Below are 12,807 nucleotides of genomic sequence, written 5' to 3' on the forward strand. Positions count from 1 at the left end.
GTGTGAAAATCAAACTTCAGAGTTTATTTCATCTTCACACACTTAACAAATCAAAAAACAAAGACATTTAAAAATGTAGAAATATGTGCAGCAACCTGCCCCCACTATAGCATGTTACACAAATGACTGTGGTACTGGCAGGTGGGTAAAAGGAGGGTGTAGTGTGTACTGATCTGTATTGAACTGACAGGCACCTTTAAAAACTTCATTTATTTTGGATTTATTTTTTTATTCGAGGCTCTGCCACCCCCTCTAGTGGAGGTTCCCAGTACCAGAAGCAACTTGTTATTTTGCTTTGGGAATAAAACAAAATCAGTCTAAATCTGTAGAGGTGAGTTTCATCAAGAAGGAAATTGATTGTTTTAATCAATTATTAATGTTAATTTATTTACAGTTTTGTATGTTGGTGATTTGACCCCAGACCCTGTTCGTCCCCCAAAATAATTCCAACATGGAACAGGTTTGAATTTAGGCACATAGGAACCAATCTGAAACTCCTCTCTTTCACTCTCCCTCTATCCATTATTTCTGTCCTCCATTTCCCTCTTCTCCTCCCCTCTCTATCCCTGGTACTCTTTCAGCAGCAGGTTGGCTATAACTAGTCTCTGGATCTCGCTCGTTCCCTCGTAGATCTCTGTGATGCGTGCGTCGCGATAGTGTCTCTCCGCAGGCATGTCCGTCACGTAACCCATTCCCCCCAGCACCTGGATTGCCTGTAAGAGTAGGAGGGTGAACCGAAAGTTACAGAAGTTATGAGAGATTGTGTGTGTGAGGGGAGGGTATTGCCTCACCTGGTGAGAGATGAAGGTGGCAGCCTCGGACGCAGCCAGCTTTGCCATCGCGGCTTCCTGGAGGGAATGGGAAACTCATCAGACACAGTTGTATGGGTGTTGCAGTGTGGGTAAGGTAGTGTTGGCATAAGGCTTGGGATCACCTTGGAGTAGGGTTTCCTAGAATCCCTCAGCATAGCGGCTCTCCAGGTCAGCAGACGAGCGCTCTCCAATGCCAGAGACATGTCTGCCAGCTTAAACTGAGGGAGGGAGGAAAAATTATCAGTCGGTTAGTATATCAGTGCATCTATCAGTCAGTCAGCCAGTCAGTCAGTATATCAGTATGTACCTGTATAGCCTGCAGTTTGGCAATGGGTGCCCCGAACGCTGACCTCTTCTGGGCATAGTCAGCAGCGCAGTCCAGGGCTGCCTGACCGATCCCCAGAGCCTGAGCTGCAATGCCAATACGCCCACTGTCCAGGGTTTGCTGAGAGTGAGAGAGGAGAGGAAGCAAGGCAAGAAAGGTAGAGTGATAAGAGTAGAGTGGTAAGGAGAAATGGAGAGAGAAGAAAATTACTGAGTTGGAGGAAAGGGAATAATGGTAGAAAAACCCAAATCTGCCCTCCCCCTTTATCTCCAGCCTTGACCCTAATTCCTCACACTTCCAGCCCTGTAGCACTCCCCCCATGCCGTGCCTGAAACCCCTCCAGCCAGTGGCCCAAGCTCATTGTCCACACTATATCCCCACCCGCCGCAATGCCCCCTGCACCCCATCGGCCATTACCATGGCAATCTTAAAGCCCATGCCGGGTTGCCCCAGCATGCTCTGGGGCGGCAGGCGGACGTCCTCAAGGATGAGGTTGGCGGTGGACGAGGCCCTGATGCCCAGCTTGTCCTCCTTCTTGCCCAGAGATACCCCGGGGTGGGGCATTGGCACCAGGAAGGCACTGATACCCTGGGGATGGGGGGGAGAGCGGTCTTTGGTCAGTAACTTGTGTTTGAGCAAGCAGTCAGAGGTCAGCGGTCAGTGGTCAGTACCTTGTGTCTGAGTGAGCGGTCAGTGGTGGCGAACACCACGGCTGCAGAGGCATCCCAGCAGTTGGTGATCCAGGCCTTGGTGCCGTTCAGCACCCATTCCTCCCCATCCCGCCTGGCCACCGTCGCCGCGGCGCCCGCATCGCTGCCATTACCTGGGACAAGGGGCAGGGGGAGGAAGGGTCTGTTCTGTACTGTAGTGCCCTGTGGCTGGCAGTGCAGTGTCAGGGCTGTGCTGTAGTGTATAGTGTCGGGGCTGCAGGGTACCTGGCTCACTCAGGGCGAAGCAGCCTACTTGCTCCCCGGTGGTAAAGGGGGTGACCCACTGCTGCTTCTGCTCCTCCGAGCCAAACTTCAGGATCGGACCCAAGTACAGAGACTGTTGGGGGGCCAAGGTGGGAGGAGAGGAATATATATTATTATAATTAAAAAGACCGCAAATGAGTTTGAGAGAAAGACGCACATAGGAAAAGAGAGGGAGAGAGGAACAGACGGACAGACAGAGGACTGACGTTGTTGACGCTGAGGATGACCCCGGTGGAGGCGCAGCCCCTGCTGATCTCCTCCACAGCGATGGCGTATGCCAGGTAGTCCAGACCAGCACCCCCTAGAGCCTCAGGGGTCTCCACTGCCAGCAGCCCCAGAGCACCCAGCTCTCGAACCTGGAAGAGGGAGAGTTGGAAAACAGAGGGTTCAGACAGAGACATTCCTGCTGTCTGACATTTGTGCAGTCAGCTGGGCAGTTACCTGCTGGGCAGGGAAGCGGTGCTCACGGTCCAGCTGTGCGGCGATGGGCGCCAGCTCACGCTCTGCGAAGTCCCGGCATGTTTGGCGCAGCATCTGATGCATCTCTGGCAGCTCGGCCAGCTGGGATAGACACCGCCGTCCGCACTGGGCCCAGGACACCAGCGCTGGGGAGGAAGGAGAAAGAGTATATAATATCAAATAAAAAAAGAAAACACAAGAAATACAATGAAATTATTGGTGTTGTTAAATAGAAATATAGTTATAATAATAATGAAGCTACACTGGAATCCACTCAACAGCGCCATCAATAAAACTGGGTGAAAGGCCATGTCTATTCTGTGCAGTGACCTTTGGCACAGTGATTTCGCCCTGGATCTGTACCATTGTTTATTAATATATGGTTTACGACACGGTAGATATGTTACTAATAATAATAATAATACTACATCTCACTTTATAGCACCATAAACGTGCCGTCTACAAAAGCGGTCACCTCACCAGAGAAAGAGACGGCAAAAGCACCAGTAGAGTTCGAGAAAGGGAAACGTGAGTTCATTTGAAGAGCGAATTTTGTTTTATTTAATTGATATTTAAGCCGCTGGATTGTATATAGCCAGGACAACGAACACAGGAACTGGCGGTGGTCCGTTGTAAAAGCGCTTCTATAAAAGCATCATATTTTCAAGTACGGATCTCGCCGGTAGTTCTGCAAGTAGTTTATAACACAGAAGGACCGACATTACAGGGAAAACTCAGAAACCACGTAGGTTTGTGCAGAATTAGGAGAAAGCGTGCATCCCTTAAACCCCTTTTTACTGTCCCGGGACTCTCGACACAAAGTAACTCTGAGGAGAACTTTGCGACACCGTCCCAGTCACAGTGTTGCACAGAAGCCAGGCGAGGGTGGCGTGTGTTGTAAAGCTACAGAAATAAGTTCAAAAAATAACTCTAGTTGGATTCATTTTAATGTAATTTATGCGTGCGACACAACGGGGGCAAAGGTCGCTCTAGGGACGGTCTGCGGGCTTGAACAATGTAGCTGCTCCGCACTGCCCTGCCCCTGTACCGGGCAACGCGCTGACCGGGGGTCGTGCCCGCCGCTGCAATGTACCGGCGGTGTCTCCCAACCCACCGATAATAGCTTAGTTCCTGACCTTTCCGAGCGCACAGAAGAGCCGCCATCTTCGCTGCAGACCGGTGGCGATATGGCTGTGAGAACCCAATCAATATAATATATGAGTGTATCTGTGCATCCTGAAATACAGTCCGACGTTGCCGTCTTACCCCGGTCTCCCAGTGCCGGCGCTGCTGTGTGGCTCCAGAGCCAGGGAGAGGATCGGACGGCGCAGTTTACTGGGCTTATGAAAACTTATTTATGGTGCACATGTCCCTCCGTATATCCACCTGCCCTCCACTTCAGAGAGACCATTACCCCATCACCTCACCCCCCCCAGACATCATTCAAGAAACACACACACACACACATTGGGAGAGCTATGTAAAGAAGTCCTGTTCGTTTATTTATCTGTTTGCATGGTTAAGGCTCGGTGTCAGTGTAACAAAAAAGCATGTCTGGCAGTATTAAAGCATTACAGGGTGCTGTTACTGTACTGTCTCTCTCCAGGGCCAGGGCTGGGGACGCTGCTGTACTGGACTTTATCTGATTAAAATGTTTCCATCAAAGAACCACTTAGTTGTTAAAAATAAACAGGATGAAAAAATAACAAACATTGATATTTTAACCCAGAAAACAGCAACAGAAAAAACTACAATAGTAATAATAATAATAATCATATTTAATACAAATTGACCCATAATAAAATACACCTCCACCCCACAACAGACAGTCAGTTATCCACAGAGCATCTAAGTGAAGCCCTGCGCGACACAGAACTGTTGCTGTGTTAGTGCCCCCTCCATTGCATGGCCAGTGTTGTGCCAGTGGTAGCGGTGTTGTTGTCTCTGTGGAGCCAGCTCCAGTTTCCAATGCATCGGCAAATACCTCGAAGACAGTGATCATGACTGGTCCTGAGCTCAGGCTGCAGCCCAGTCCAGTGTAGTATAAGCCAGTGTAGTCCAGTCAATGTAGTATAAACCAGTCCATACGTGTGGTCCTGCTGAGGGGCAGTGTGTCGACACACCACAGCAACTCCACTGTTAGTGTTTAATCACAAGGAGGGAGAGCAGGAGGGACGGGGATGTTGTCTGTTATTAATATTGTATTGTATGAATATATAACATCTATGTTGCTTAAATGCTTTGGCAACACTGGATCACTCCCGTCATGCCAATAAAGCTATGAGTTTGGATTTGAGAGAGAGGAGTGCTCAAAAAACTAAATGGTTTCAGTGCACTATCACTGTGTGGCCAGCAGGGGTCTCTCTCCCCTCTGCTCAGAGGGTCAGGGTGCTCGTCACTCTTCCCAGCCCCTTTCTCTCAATCACTCTCCCTCTCCTAGTTTCTCTTTCCCTCCATACCCCCTTACTATCTCTCCCTACCTTTCCAAATCCCCCCCTCCCTCTCTAACAGCAGCCCGGCCTGTCCAGCCCCCTGTCCTGGGGTTGCTCTGTCGCTGCTCTGTCCATTCCTGCAGAGACACAAACAGACAGTCACTGAAACACCGACAACAACTACAACAAAGGCTCCCCTTCCCTCTTTCTCCCTCTCCCTTCCCCTCTCTCCCCCCTCACCCCCATGTGTTCTTACTGATCAGGTCTCCCTGCCCGATGGCACTGGCACTGGTGCCGTGGCTGTTGAGCTCTCTCAGCAGGCTGTCCTCGAAGGCCAGCCCCGCCACACGGAAAAACAGCTCCCGTACATTCTCACCTGGTGCCGGGAAACACATACACGTCACCCCCACACACTGAGATGCAGAGGCACACAGACACAGACGCAATGTTTTCGATATTTGCAAATACACCCTGACACACAGGGTCAGAGAGACAGAGACACACACATAGACATAGAAAGAGGCACCATCAAACACGGAGAGACAAGACACACAGTCACTGACACAGAAAGAGAGAGACAGACACACGCAGTCACAGTCACTGACCTGTCTTGGCAGAAACAGACCAGAACTCTGCCTGGATCTCGGCCGCCAGTCGGACAGCATCTCTCTCTGTCCGCTCACACTCTGCCTCCGACTGGACACAGGGAGAGAGAGAGAGAGAGAGAGAAGGTCAGGGGTCAGGGAGGAGAGAGAGAGAGGGACAAAGGAAATGAGTCTATGCGTGTCAATGTAGGGACCGTGTCACTGAAGTGCGTTAGTGCATCAGGGTTCAGGAGAAGTCGGGAGGGTCAGTGTCAGTGTGTCAGTCTGTCAACATTAGGGGTTAGTGTCAGTGTGGTGGACCAGTCTGTCAGTGCGTCAGGGTTAGATTCAGAGCAGTATGTCAGGGTTAGTGTCAGAGTGTCAGTGCGTTAATGTCTCACCAGCAGGTCTCTCTTGGTGCCGACGAGGAAGACGAAGCATGAGCCAGACTCATTCTCCCTCAAAGCGTCTTCCAGCCACTGACTGACACACACACATAGACGCACAAAGACACACACACAGCCTGTTAGATGTACACACAAGTACACACCGTAATTCTCTCTACTCGGTGGCCCTTGAGAGGCTGTGCGGCTCCAGACGCAGTCAGAACGTGGCTCAGGTGGGTTGAATCACATATTCAGCAATAGATTTAATTTTTTTTACAGATTCAGTAGCTTATCGATCTACTGTACTTCACACTGATCACGTGAAGAGCTGTGAGGCGAGGGCGCTATATGGAATAGTTTGATTGATTGATTGATCGACCGCTGATTTGGAGTCTTACCGTGTGTGCTCCAGGGTCTTGATGTCGGCCAGATCAAACACTGTGATGATGACTGCGGACAAAGAGACAGATAGCACAGTACAGTGTGAGTGTGTATATCAGTGAGTGTGTGTGAGTGAGTGAGTGAGTGTGTGGGTTCTGCACACTCACCCTGAGCTCCTCTGTAGTAAGCTGAGGCAATGCACTTGAACTTCTCCTGACCTGCTGTGTCCCAGCTGGACAGACACACAGACAGACAGAATTAAAATATTCATGAAATTGAATGGAACAACATCTCTGAACAACAGCAAAGCATAGTGTAATAGACATACACTCACACACACACACACACACACAGCCCCAGCTTGGGCACTCACATCTGCAGGGTATAAGGCATGCCTGATATCTCGAAGCGCTCAATCTCGAAGTCCACCCCTATTGTGGCCTTGTAGTCCCTGTCAAAGACGCCCTTACAGAACCTGCGGACAGATGCACAGGAAGAGGGAGGAGCCTCAGAGAGACGGACGCACAGTGAGAGGGAGGAGCCTCTGAGAGACAGACGCTACTGTACTGAGGCCTGGGGAGAGTGTCCACTATGTAAACTTTTCTTTCTTTCTATTTTTGTTTGTTTCTTTATGTCTGTCTCTGTGTCTGTCTGTCTGTCTGTCTGTCTGTGGTGGTCTGGTACCTGTTGATGAGGCAAGTCTTGCCCACGTACAAGTCTCCCACCACCACCACCTTGGAGAGCTTAAGCCTGGGAAGTAAGAAAGAGAGAGAGACATACACGCACAATAAGAAAGATGAACAGCACTCTAGGGCCCTGACACTATGTATACTGTACTGTATATACAACGATTCTATACAAAATGTCTGTACATTTTAAATGCACATTTTCTGTATTTATTACCCTGTTCCTGAGCACTGGACATGTCTGTCAAGGCTTTGGCAACACTGATGTCAATTAGTCATTGAAGGAGAGAGAGAGAGAGAGAAAGAGATGACATACCTCAGCAGTGATATAGCATGTGTGTGGTGCAGTGCCCAAGCCTACCCCCCCCCCCCCCCCAGCAGCATAGTGCGCTCACTTTAACAAATTCAATTAAGGTCCCATGATTGATAAATTGAGTTTGGGCAAACAGGGACACGATGAAGCACACAGACCCCCCTCCACTGTTGCCCCCTGGGAAAAACATCCCATGAGTTGTGAGCACATGAGAGGGCAGTACAGGAGTCACCACCCTACCGTGTTAACTATTTATTTATATCTATTTATTTTCATTTCAGCTTTTGGCAGAGCCCGAGTCCAAGATCTTTTAAAGATCTTTTAAAGATTTTATGAATGATTGTTTTTAAAAGAAGATTTTAAATAACAAATCTTAATTGTTTTTAAAGACTTAGTTGTTTTTAAATCACAATTGTTTAGGGTTTCTGGTATAGTTTTGTTATATTTTGTTGTCAGATACATTGACCGTTTTGGGTTTAATTTAAAATGCATTAGACTTTTTTTGTTTGTTTTTTTGTTTTTTCCGTTTTAATTGTTTCTTTATTTTGTCTAATGCATTTTCAGTTATTTTCAATGTATCTGACTCTTTTGTTGGTGTGCAATTTTTTGCTTTTATCACGTTTTGTTTATTTGATTTGAGCACGTTTATTTTAAAGTTAATTGTTTTAGTTTTGTTAAAATCACAAAGATTTTAAAATTTTTAAGTGATTTTAAGGATTGATATGTCAATGTTTTTAATCATAAGTATTAAAAATCGAATTGTTTTTATTGATGAAAAGAAAATACTAAATCCAATAAAATAGTATTTTGGCAGAATTATTTTTACCTTTTTAATTGTTTCTTTATTTTGTCCAATGCATTTTCAGTTATTTTCAATGTATTTGACTTTTATGTTGGTGAGCAGTTTTGCTTTAATCACGTTTGTTTTGTTGTTTTGTGCACGTTTATTTTAAGTTAATTATTTTGTTTTTCGTTAAAATCACAAAGATTTTAAAAATTTTAAGTGATTTTAAGAATTGATTCTAAAAGATTTTAATCATAAGTATTAAAAAATTGAATTGTTTTTATATGTAAATGTAAAATACTATATACAATAAAACAGTATTTTGGGAGAATTCTGACTGAATGTCTGTGCTGTGAGTGAATGAGTGAATGACTGAGTGAGTGAGTGAGTGAGTGAGTGTGTGTGTGTGTGAGAGAGTGCTGTCTGTGCTGTGACACTCACCCCAGGCCTCTGGCTCCTCGGTCCTGGCAGGCACTCCTCACCTGGGTGTTCCACTGCTCCTTCAGCTGCACACAGGCCTCCGGGGTGTAGCACTGCAAAACACAACAGTGTTGCATACACACACACAAGACACACAACTCAGAGACCTCTAAATGCAGGGACATTAACATGGACAGCCAGAGATCCGAGGCAGACGCAGCCAGAGGAGTGCAGTGAAGTGCAGCTCCGGCAGTGCAGCTGTGACTCAGCGCCTCTTGTTGACACACTCGTTTCCACAGTAACAACAGACCTCTTTGTGCCTGTGTCGCCCAACAAAACACCGACCAGAGGCAAACTCACAGTCATCCCCGTCCACGGTCCACAGGGCCACTTTCACTACTTGTGCCATTGTCTTATTGTTATTATTAGAGAGTCTGTTGTGTGTATATCATTCACCCTGCCCCCCCACATCAGGGCAGTGGACTTTGGGCACAGTGGGTCCGTGCTTTGCTGGGGGGGGTGCTGGGAGGGATACCTGAGAGGCAGCGGTTAAAGGCCGAACACTCTGCTCTAAGTATTTCTGGAAAAGTGCCTTAATTTACCAGCAGAGGAAAGTTGTTTGCCGGGGTGGGGGGGCAGTCCCAGTGTCTGCCTGGCCCTGATTCCAGTCAGCAGGTCAGAGGCTCTAGGCTGCGGGTTGCCCTCCCTGTCCTGTGATTCTCCTGGACAGCAGTCTGTCTGTCTGTCGTGGGTCACAAGCTTTCAATAAGACTCTCAAGTGCATTCCTCCCTCCTCTTCCCCTCCCTGGGAGCAATTATATAAGAAGAAGGAGGTGGCTGGGGTGACTAGACTGAACTGGGGAGTGAGTGCTGTGGCCTGGCCAGCAGGAGCAGAACTGACACACTAACTGACACAGACTGACAAACACGCAGACTAACACAGTCTCTGACTCCAGTCCTCACAGGGTTAAAGGGCTCCTGCAGGTGAGCTTTATAGAACCACCCTTTCAATTGGCAATTAACTAGGTGACGTTAATCTTTACCTGGGGGAATCTGCTGATGACCCGGTCACGGCTGACCGGGGCGGACAGGTACAGTGTCCCGTTGTCCATTGGTGCTGTCCAGTCACTGGAGCTGAGGACAGGGAGGACAGGGAAGTAAGGGACAAATGGACAGAGAAAGAGGGTGTATCATACATCCCTGTGACATACAGGAGAGGACAGAGACAGAGACAGAGACAGACAAGGCGGACAGACAGAGATACAAAGTTGTGGGAAGAAGAATATGAGACAGACAGAGAGAGAGAGGAGGGCTTAACAAATACTTAGAGACAGACAGAGACACAGGGAACAACAGACAGGTGTGAGATGCACAAAGGCCAGGGAGACGTTTACAAAGGTAACCGAAGTCCCTCGCATACACATACACATACACACACACACACACACACACACACACACACACACACACAGAGACCATAGTTAACACTGACCACACACATGCGCACTCTCACTGTCACTTTAAAACAGCAAAACGACCGTTCACTTTCTGTCATAGATAAACAATACGAATAGAAATAATGTATTATTATTAACGAAACATAATATCCATCCTACAGCTGAACGACAGGCTCCGCGTTACACTGTGACAGCCGCCGCACTGCTGCATTGCGCTCCAGCTCCAGAGCCCCCAGCCTGCTCCGGTCGTGCGGCCCGTGTAGCCAGGCAGGTGGGGCGACAGGACGTGCTACTCACGGGTCGGGTCGGGTCGGGTCGGGTCGGGCAGGCCGGTCGCTGGTCCGGAGCCTCGGGCGCAGCCGCTGTCTCGTCCGCCGGGTCCAGTGCGTCTCACAGCGAGGGCCGCGCCATGGTAACCAGCGTCCGCCAGCGACGTCACCAGCGGGGCGGGGCTTAGGCAGGCAGCGCTTCATTAGAGAATTAGCCTTGTTCATATCGTCATACATTTTACACAAATGTGCTCATTTGATTCCTCCAGGCCACCGTACTAACACCTTTGCTTAAAGATAGCAAGTACTTTGTTTATATATTGTAGGGAGTTCGGTCAAAAACTCCCCAGTACAATACAATACAACATAACCCAATACAACACAGTAAAAAAGGAAATACGCAATGCAGCACATAGTGACAATCATACACGCAGATCAGAGGTGCAGTGGTAACACAATAGGCAGCTGTACAATATGGGCCAAAGAGAGAAACCTGCATCACATTTGTCCTTAAGTTACAATAAAAACACTGTTAAAACTGCAACTACAGTGTGTAGTGTGGGATCCCTCTTTGGGAATAGACTATCAGACCTCCACCTCGCCAGTAACAGTGGGAACAGGGCTCTTGCTTCCAGTGGCAGCGCTGTGGCAGTCAGTGGATGACAAGTTTTACATTGTAGGTACTGAATAGCATGTGCATCATATCACTGTTAATTATATTGTATCATAAAGTCATTTGCGATAATTCATTTTGTACCGTTTTAGTTCAGTGTCTACACAATCTGCTGGTTATGGAATAAGCAGATTTAGACCACAGTACGCGTTTATACCACAGTACACCACAATACATTTACCGTGTTTGTGACATAATGCAACGGTCTCCATTTCTCTATATTAACACTGTACTGCAAAATACTATTTTGAAAGATTAAACTGCATCCCACTCATACTGAAGCAGATTTTGCTCCATCCATTTTGCCCTCTACTCTGACAAGCTTTCCAGTCCCAGAGAACAAAACACTGTACATGAACACAGGCAGACTAATGATGAAGCTAGCTGTCGTTGCTTCACAGACTGTACTGCGCAGGTGTGAGCCAAGCCGGTCTCAGAGCGCATGCGCGGTCTCATAGCAACTGTGGCAAACGGAAGAGGAGCTCATCGACAGTGAGTTCGCCTGCGGGAAGTTTTGAAAATCAAACAAACAAGTAATTAATAGATAATTAAGTTAATTAAGCAAAGTCAGCAAAACAAACACTAACAGCAACGCGGTCTGTAATGAGTGGCAGACTGGCTCCTGGAGCGGGGAGCTGGAGACAGTATACTGATCTGAGGTGGTGATAGCGAACTACTTTAACACAAACAAACAAAAACTCGACTTAACTCGACAGAAATAACTTTACACAATCTGCTGCTGATATTGTAGTACATTTAAATATAACAAGTAAAAGTGGATTTTTCACACACTGCGCAGGTTCGGTGTGAAATTATTAACAGTATAAAGAGCGAAATGACCGGTACGCGGATCTCCGTCCAGCTGCCCCCCAACATCGACCCCACCAAGGCTCCAGTGGCGTTTGGGGACCGGGCGGTGCCCAGGCTGTCCCGGGAGTTGCGCAGCGCGGAGCTGTTGACCCGCCAGCGGGCCCTGATGTCGCTGTGTGACCTGGTGCGCGACCCGGAGAGAGCCTACGAGCTCATCCAGGCTGGTGAGGCTCTGTCTATGTACAACTCAATATTTCTGTCTGTGTGTCTATCTGTTCAGTCTGTCTGTGTCCCCTGCTTTCCTGTGTTTCTGTCTGTGTGCCCCCCCCCGCTGACCTGTGTGTCTCTCCTGCTGACCTGTGTGTCTTGTGTCTGTCTGTGTGTCTCCAGGCTGTCTAGAGAGTCTGAAGCTGCTGCTGTGTGACGAGGACAGCACTGTGCGGCTGAAGACCACAGAGTTGCTGTACCTGCTGGCCAATCACAACAGTGGCAGGTGAGCGCAGGCCAGCTGCCTCCTGTGTGATTCTCAGTGTCTCTCCCTGACAGTCCCCGTGTCACTCAGTCTGTGTGTCTCTCTGTCTGACTCTATTATTCTGTATCTTTGTCTCTCTCCCTCTGTCTGTCAGGGAGGCGCTCCTGAGCAGTGATGTCATCTCTCCGCTGTCTGACCTCCTGGAGGAGCCGCTGGAGGCGTGTCGCTGGAACACCCACAGGGTGCTGCAGGCGCTGGCCGAGCTCCCCCCAGGTAAGCAGAAGCTGCCCCACATACCTGGATACACCTGCACCACACCTCTGCACGAATACCTGGGCACCTGCAGCGCACACCTGGAGAAATCTGCATCACAACTGGAGAACAGCTGCATTAAACAGCCTAACTTCACAGAGTGACACACAAGCCTTCTCACTCGTTTTCCACCCTTTTTACAGTGTATATGCCCCAGATGTTTTTCACAGTTACCCTCCACATACACACTTACTCAATTAAACACACACACACACACACACTGCATCAGACAATGCGAGTTGCACAAGAGCGGCTGTG

General features: G+C 48.4%; 3 protein-coding genes across 6 annotated transcripts in view; 1 reads left to right on the plus strand and 2 right to left on the minus strand.

Moving 5' to 3' along the window:
* Positions 1 to 3: 3 nt before the first annotated feature.
* On the minus strand, positions 4 to 3,812 carry acads (acyl-CoA dehydrogenase short chain). 2 transcript variants are annotated; one of them, XM_066689971.1, is made up of 10 exons: positions 3,707 to 3,812; positions 2,553 to 2,716; positions 2,318 to 2,467; positions 2,073 to 2,184; positions 1,809 to 1,960; positions 1,555 to 1,725; positions 1,120 to 1,257; positions 935 to 1,030; positions 792 to 848; positions 4 to 713 (listed from the first exon to the last, which is right to left on the minus strand). In XM_066689971.1, the coding sequence occupies exons 1-10, from the start codon at positions 3,732 to 3,734 to the stop codon at positions 561 to 563; spliced, it is 1,221 nt and encodes a 406-aa protein (XP_066546068.1). In that variant the 5' UTR covers positions 3,735 to 3,812; the 3' UTR covers positions 4 to 560. The 2 variants fall into 2 exon arrangements, with proteins under 2 accessions (XP_066546068.1, XP_066546069.1); XM_066689972.1 differs by lacking the exon at positions 3,707 to 3,812 and adding an exon at positions 3,685 to 3,703.
* Positions 3,813 to 4,051: 239 nt separating this feature from the next.
* On the minus strand, positions 4,052 to 10,542 carry rab36 (RAB36, member RAS oncogene family). 2 transcript variants are annotated; one of them, XM_066689973.1, is made up of 11 exons: positions 10,311 to 10,542; positions 9,600 to 9,690; positions 8,578 to 8,669; positions 7,038 to 7,103; positions 6,727 to 6,828; positions 6,521 to 6,585; positions 6,371 to 6,422; positions 5,988 to 6,069; positions 5,608 to 5,698; positions 5,259 to 5,378; positions 4,052 to 5,139 (listed from the first exon to the last, which is right to left on the minus strand). In XM_066689973.1, exons 1-11 carry the CDS (start codon positions 10,517 to 10,519, stop codon positions 5,075 to 5,077), a joined length of 1,035 nt encoding a protein of 344 aa, XP_066546070.1. In that variant the 5' UTR covers positions 10,520 to 10,542; the 3' UTR covers positions 4,052 to 5,074. The 2 variants fall into 2 exon arrangements, with proteins under 2 accessions (XP_066546070.1, XP_066546071.1); XM_066689974.1 differs by lacking the exon at positions 10,311 to 10,542 and adding an exon at positions 10,173 to 10,304.
* An 860-nt stretch (positions 10,543 to 11,402) lies between these two features.
* Positions 11,403 to 12,807, plus strand: part of LOC136712361 (radial spoke head 14 homolog) — a 33,578-nt gene continuing 32,173 nt past the window's right edge. Inside the window, exons 1-4 of one of the 2 annotated variants that reach the window (XM_066688899.1) lie at positions 11,407 to 11,488; positions 11,755 to 11,989; positions 12,156 to 12,258; positions 12,392 to 12,510. In XM_066688899.1, coding sequence (XP_066544996.1) covers positions 11,791 to 11,989; positions 12,156 to 12,258; positions 12,392 to 12,510 — 421 coding nt within the window. In that variant the 5' untranslated portion in view covers positions 11,407 to 11,488; positions 11,755 to 11,790. Of the gene's footprint in view, positions 11,990 to 12,155; positions 12,259 to 12,391; positions 12,511 to 12,807 lie in introns of both variants that reach the window. The other variant, XM_066688898.1, reaches the window with a different exon arrangement.

Source organism: Amia ocellicauda, chromosome 17, assembly GCF_036373705.1.
Source record: "Amia ocellicauda isolate fAmiCal2 chromosome 17, fAmiCal2.hap1, whole genome shotgun sequence".
Taxonomy (NCBI): domain Eukaryota; kingdom Metazoa; phylum Chordata; class Actinopteri; order Amiiformes; family Amiidae; genus Amia; species Amia ocellicauda.

What these genes read in the sequence shown, in the direction of transcription:
- acads (XM_066689971.1), bottom strand. Translation starts at nt 3,734, where the DNA reads ATGGCGGCTCTTCTGTGCGCTCGGAAAG. An exon ending in CCAAACTGCAGGCTATACAG is followed by an intron (nt 1,031 to 1,119) that starts GTACATACTGAT and finishes TCCCTCCCTCAG; the next exon opens with TTTAAGCTGGCAGACATGTC. An exon ending in CCACCTTCATCTCTCACCAG is followed by an intron (nt 714 to 791) that starts GTGAGGCAATAC and finishes CTACTCTTACAG; the next exon opens with GCAATCCAGGTGCTGGGGGG.
- rab36 (XM_066689973.1), bottom strand. Translation starts at nt 10,519, where the DNA reads ATGTATGACGATATGAACAAGGCTAATTCTCTAATGAAGCGCTGCCTG. An exon ending in CGAGGAGCCAGAGGCCTGGG is followed by an intron (nt 7,104 to 8,577) that starts GTGAGTGTCACA and finishes CTTACTTCCCAG; the next exon opens with GCTTAAGCTCTCCAAGGTGG. An exon ending in AAGACCCTGGAGCACACACG is followed by an intron (nt 6,070 to 6,370) that starts GTAAGACTCCAA and finishes TGTGTGTGTCAG; the next exon opens with TCAGTGGCTGGAAGACGCTT.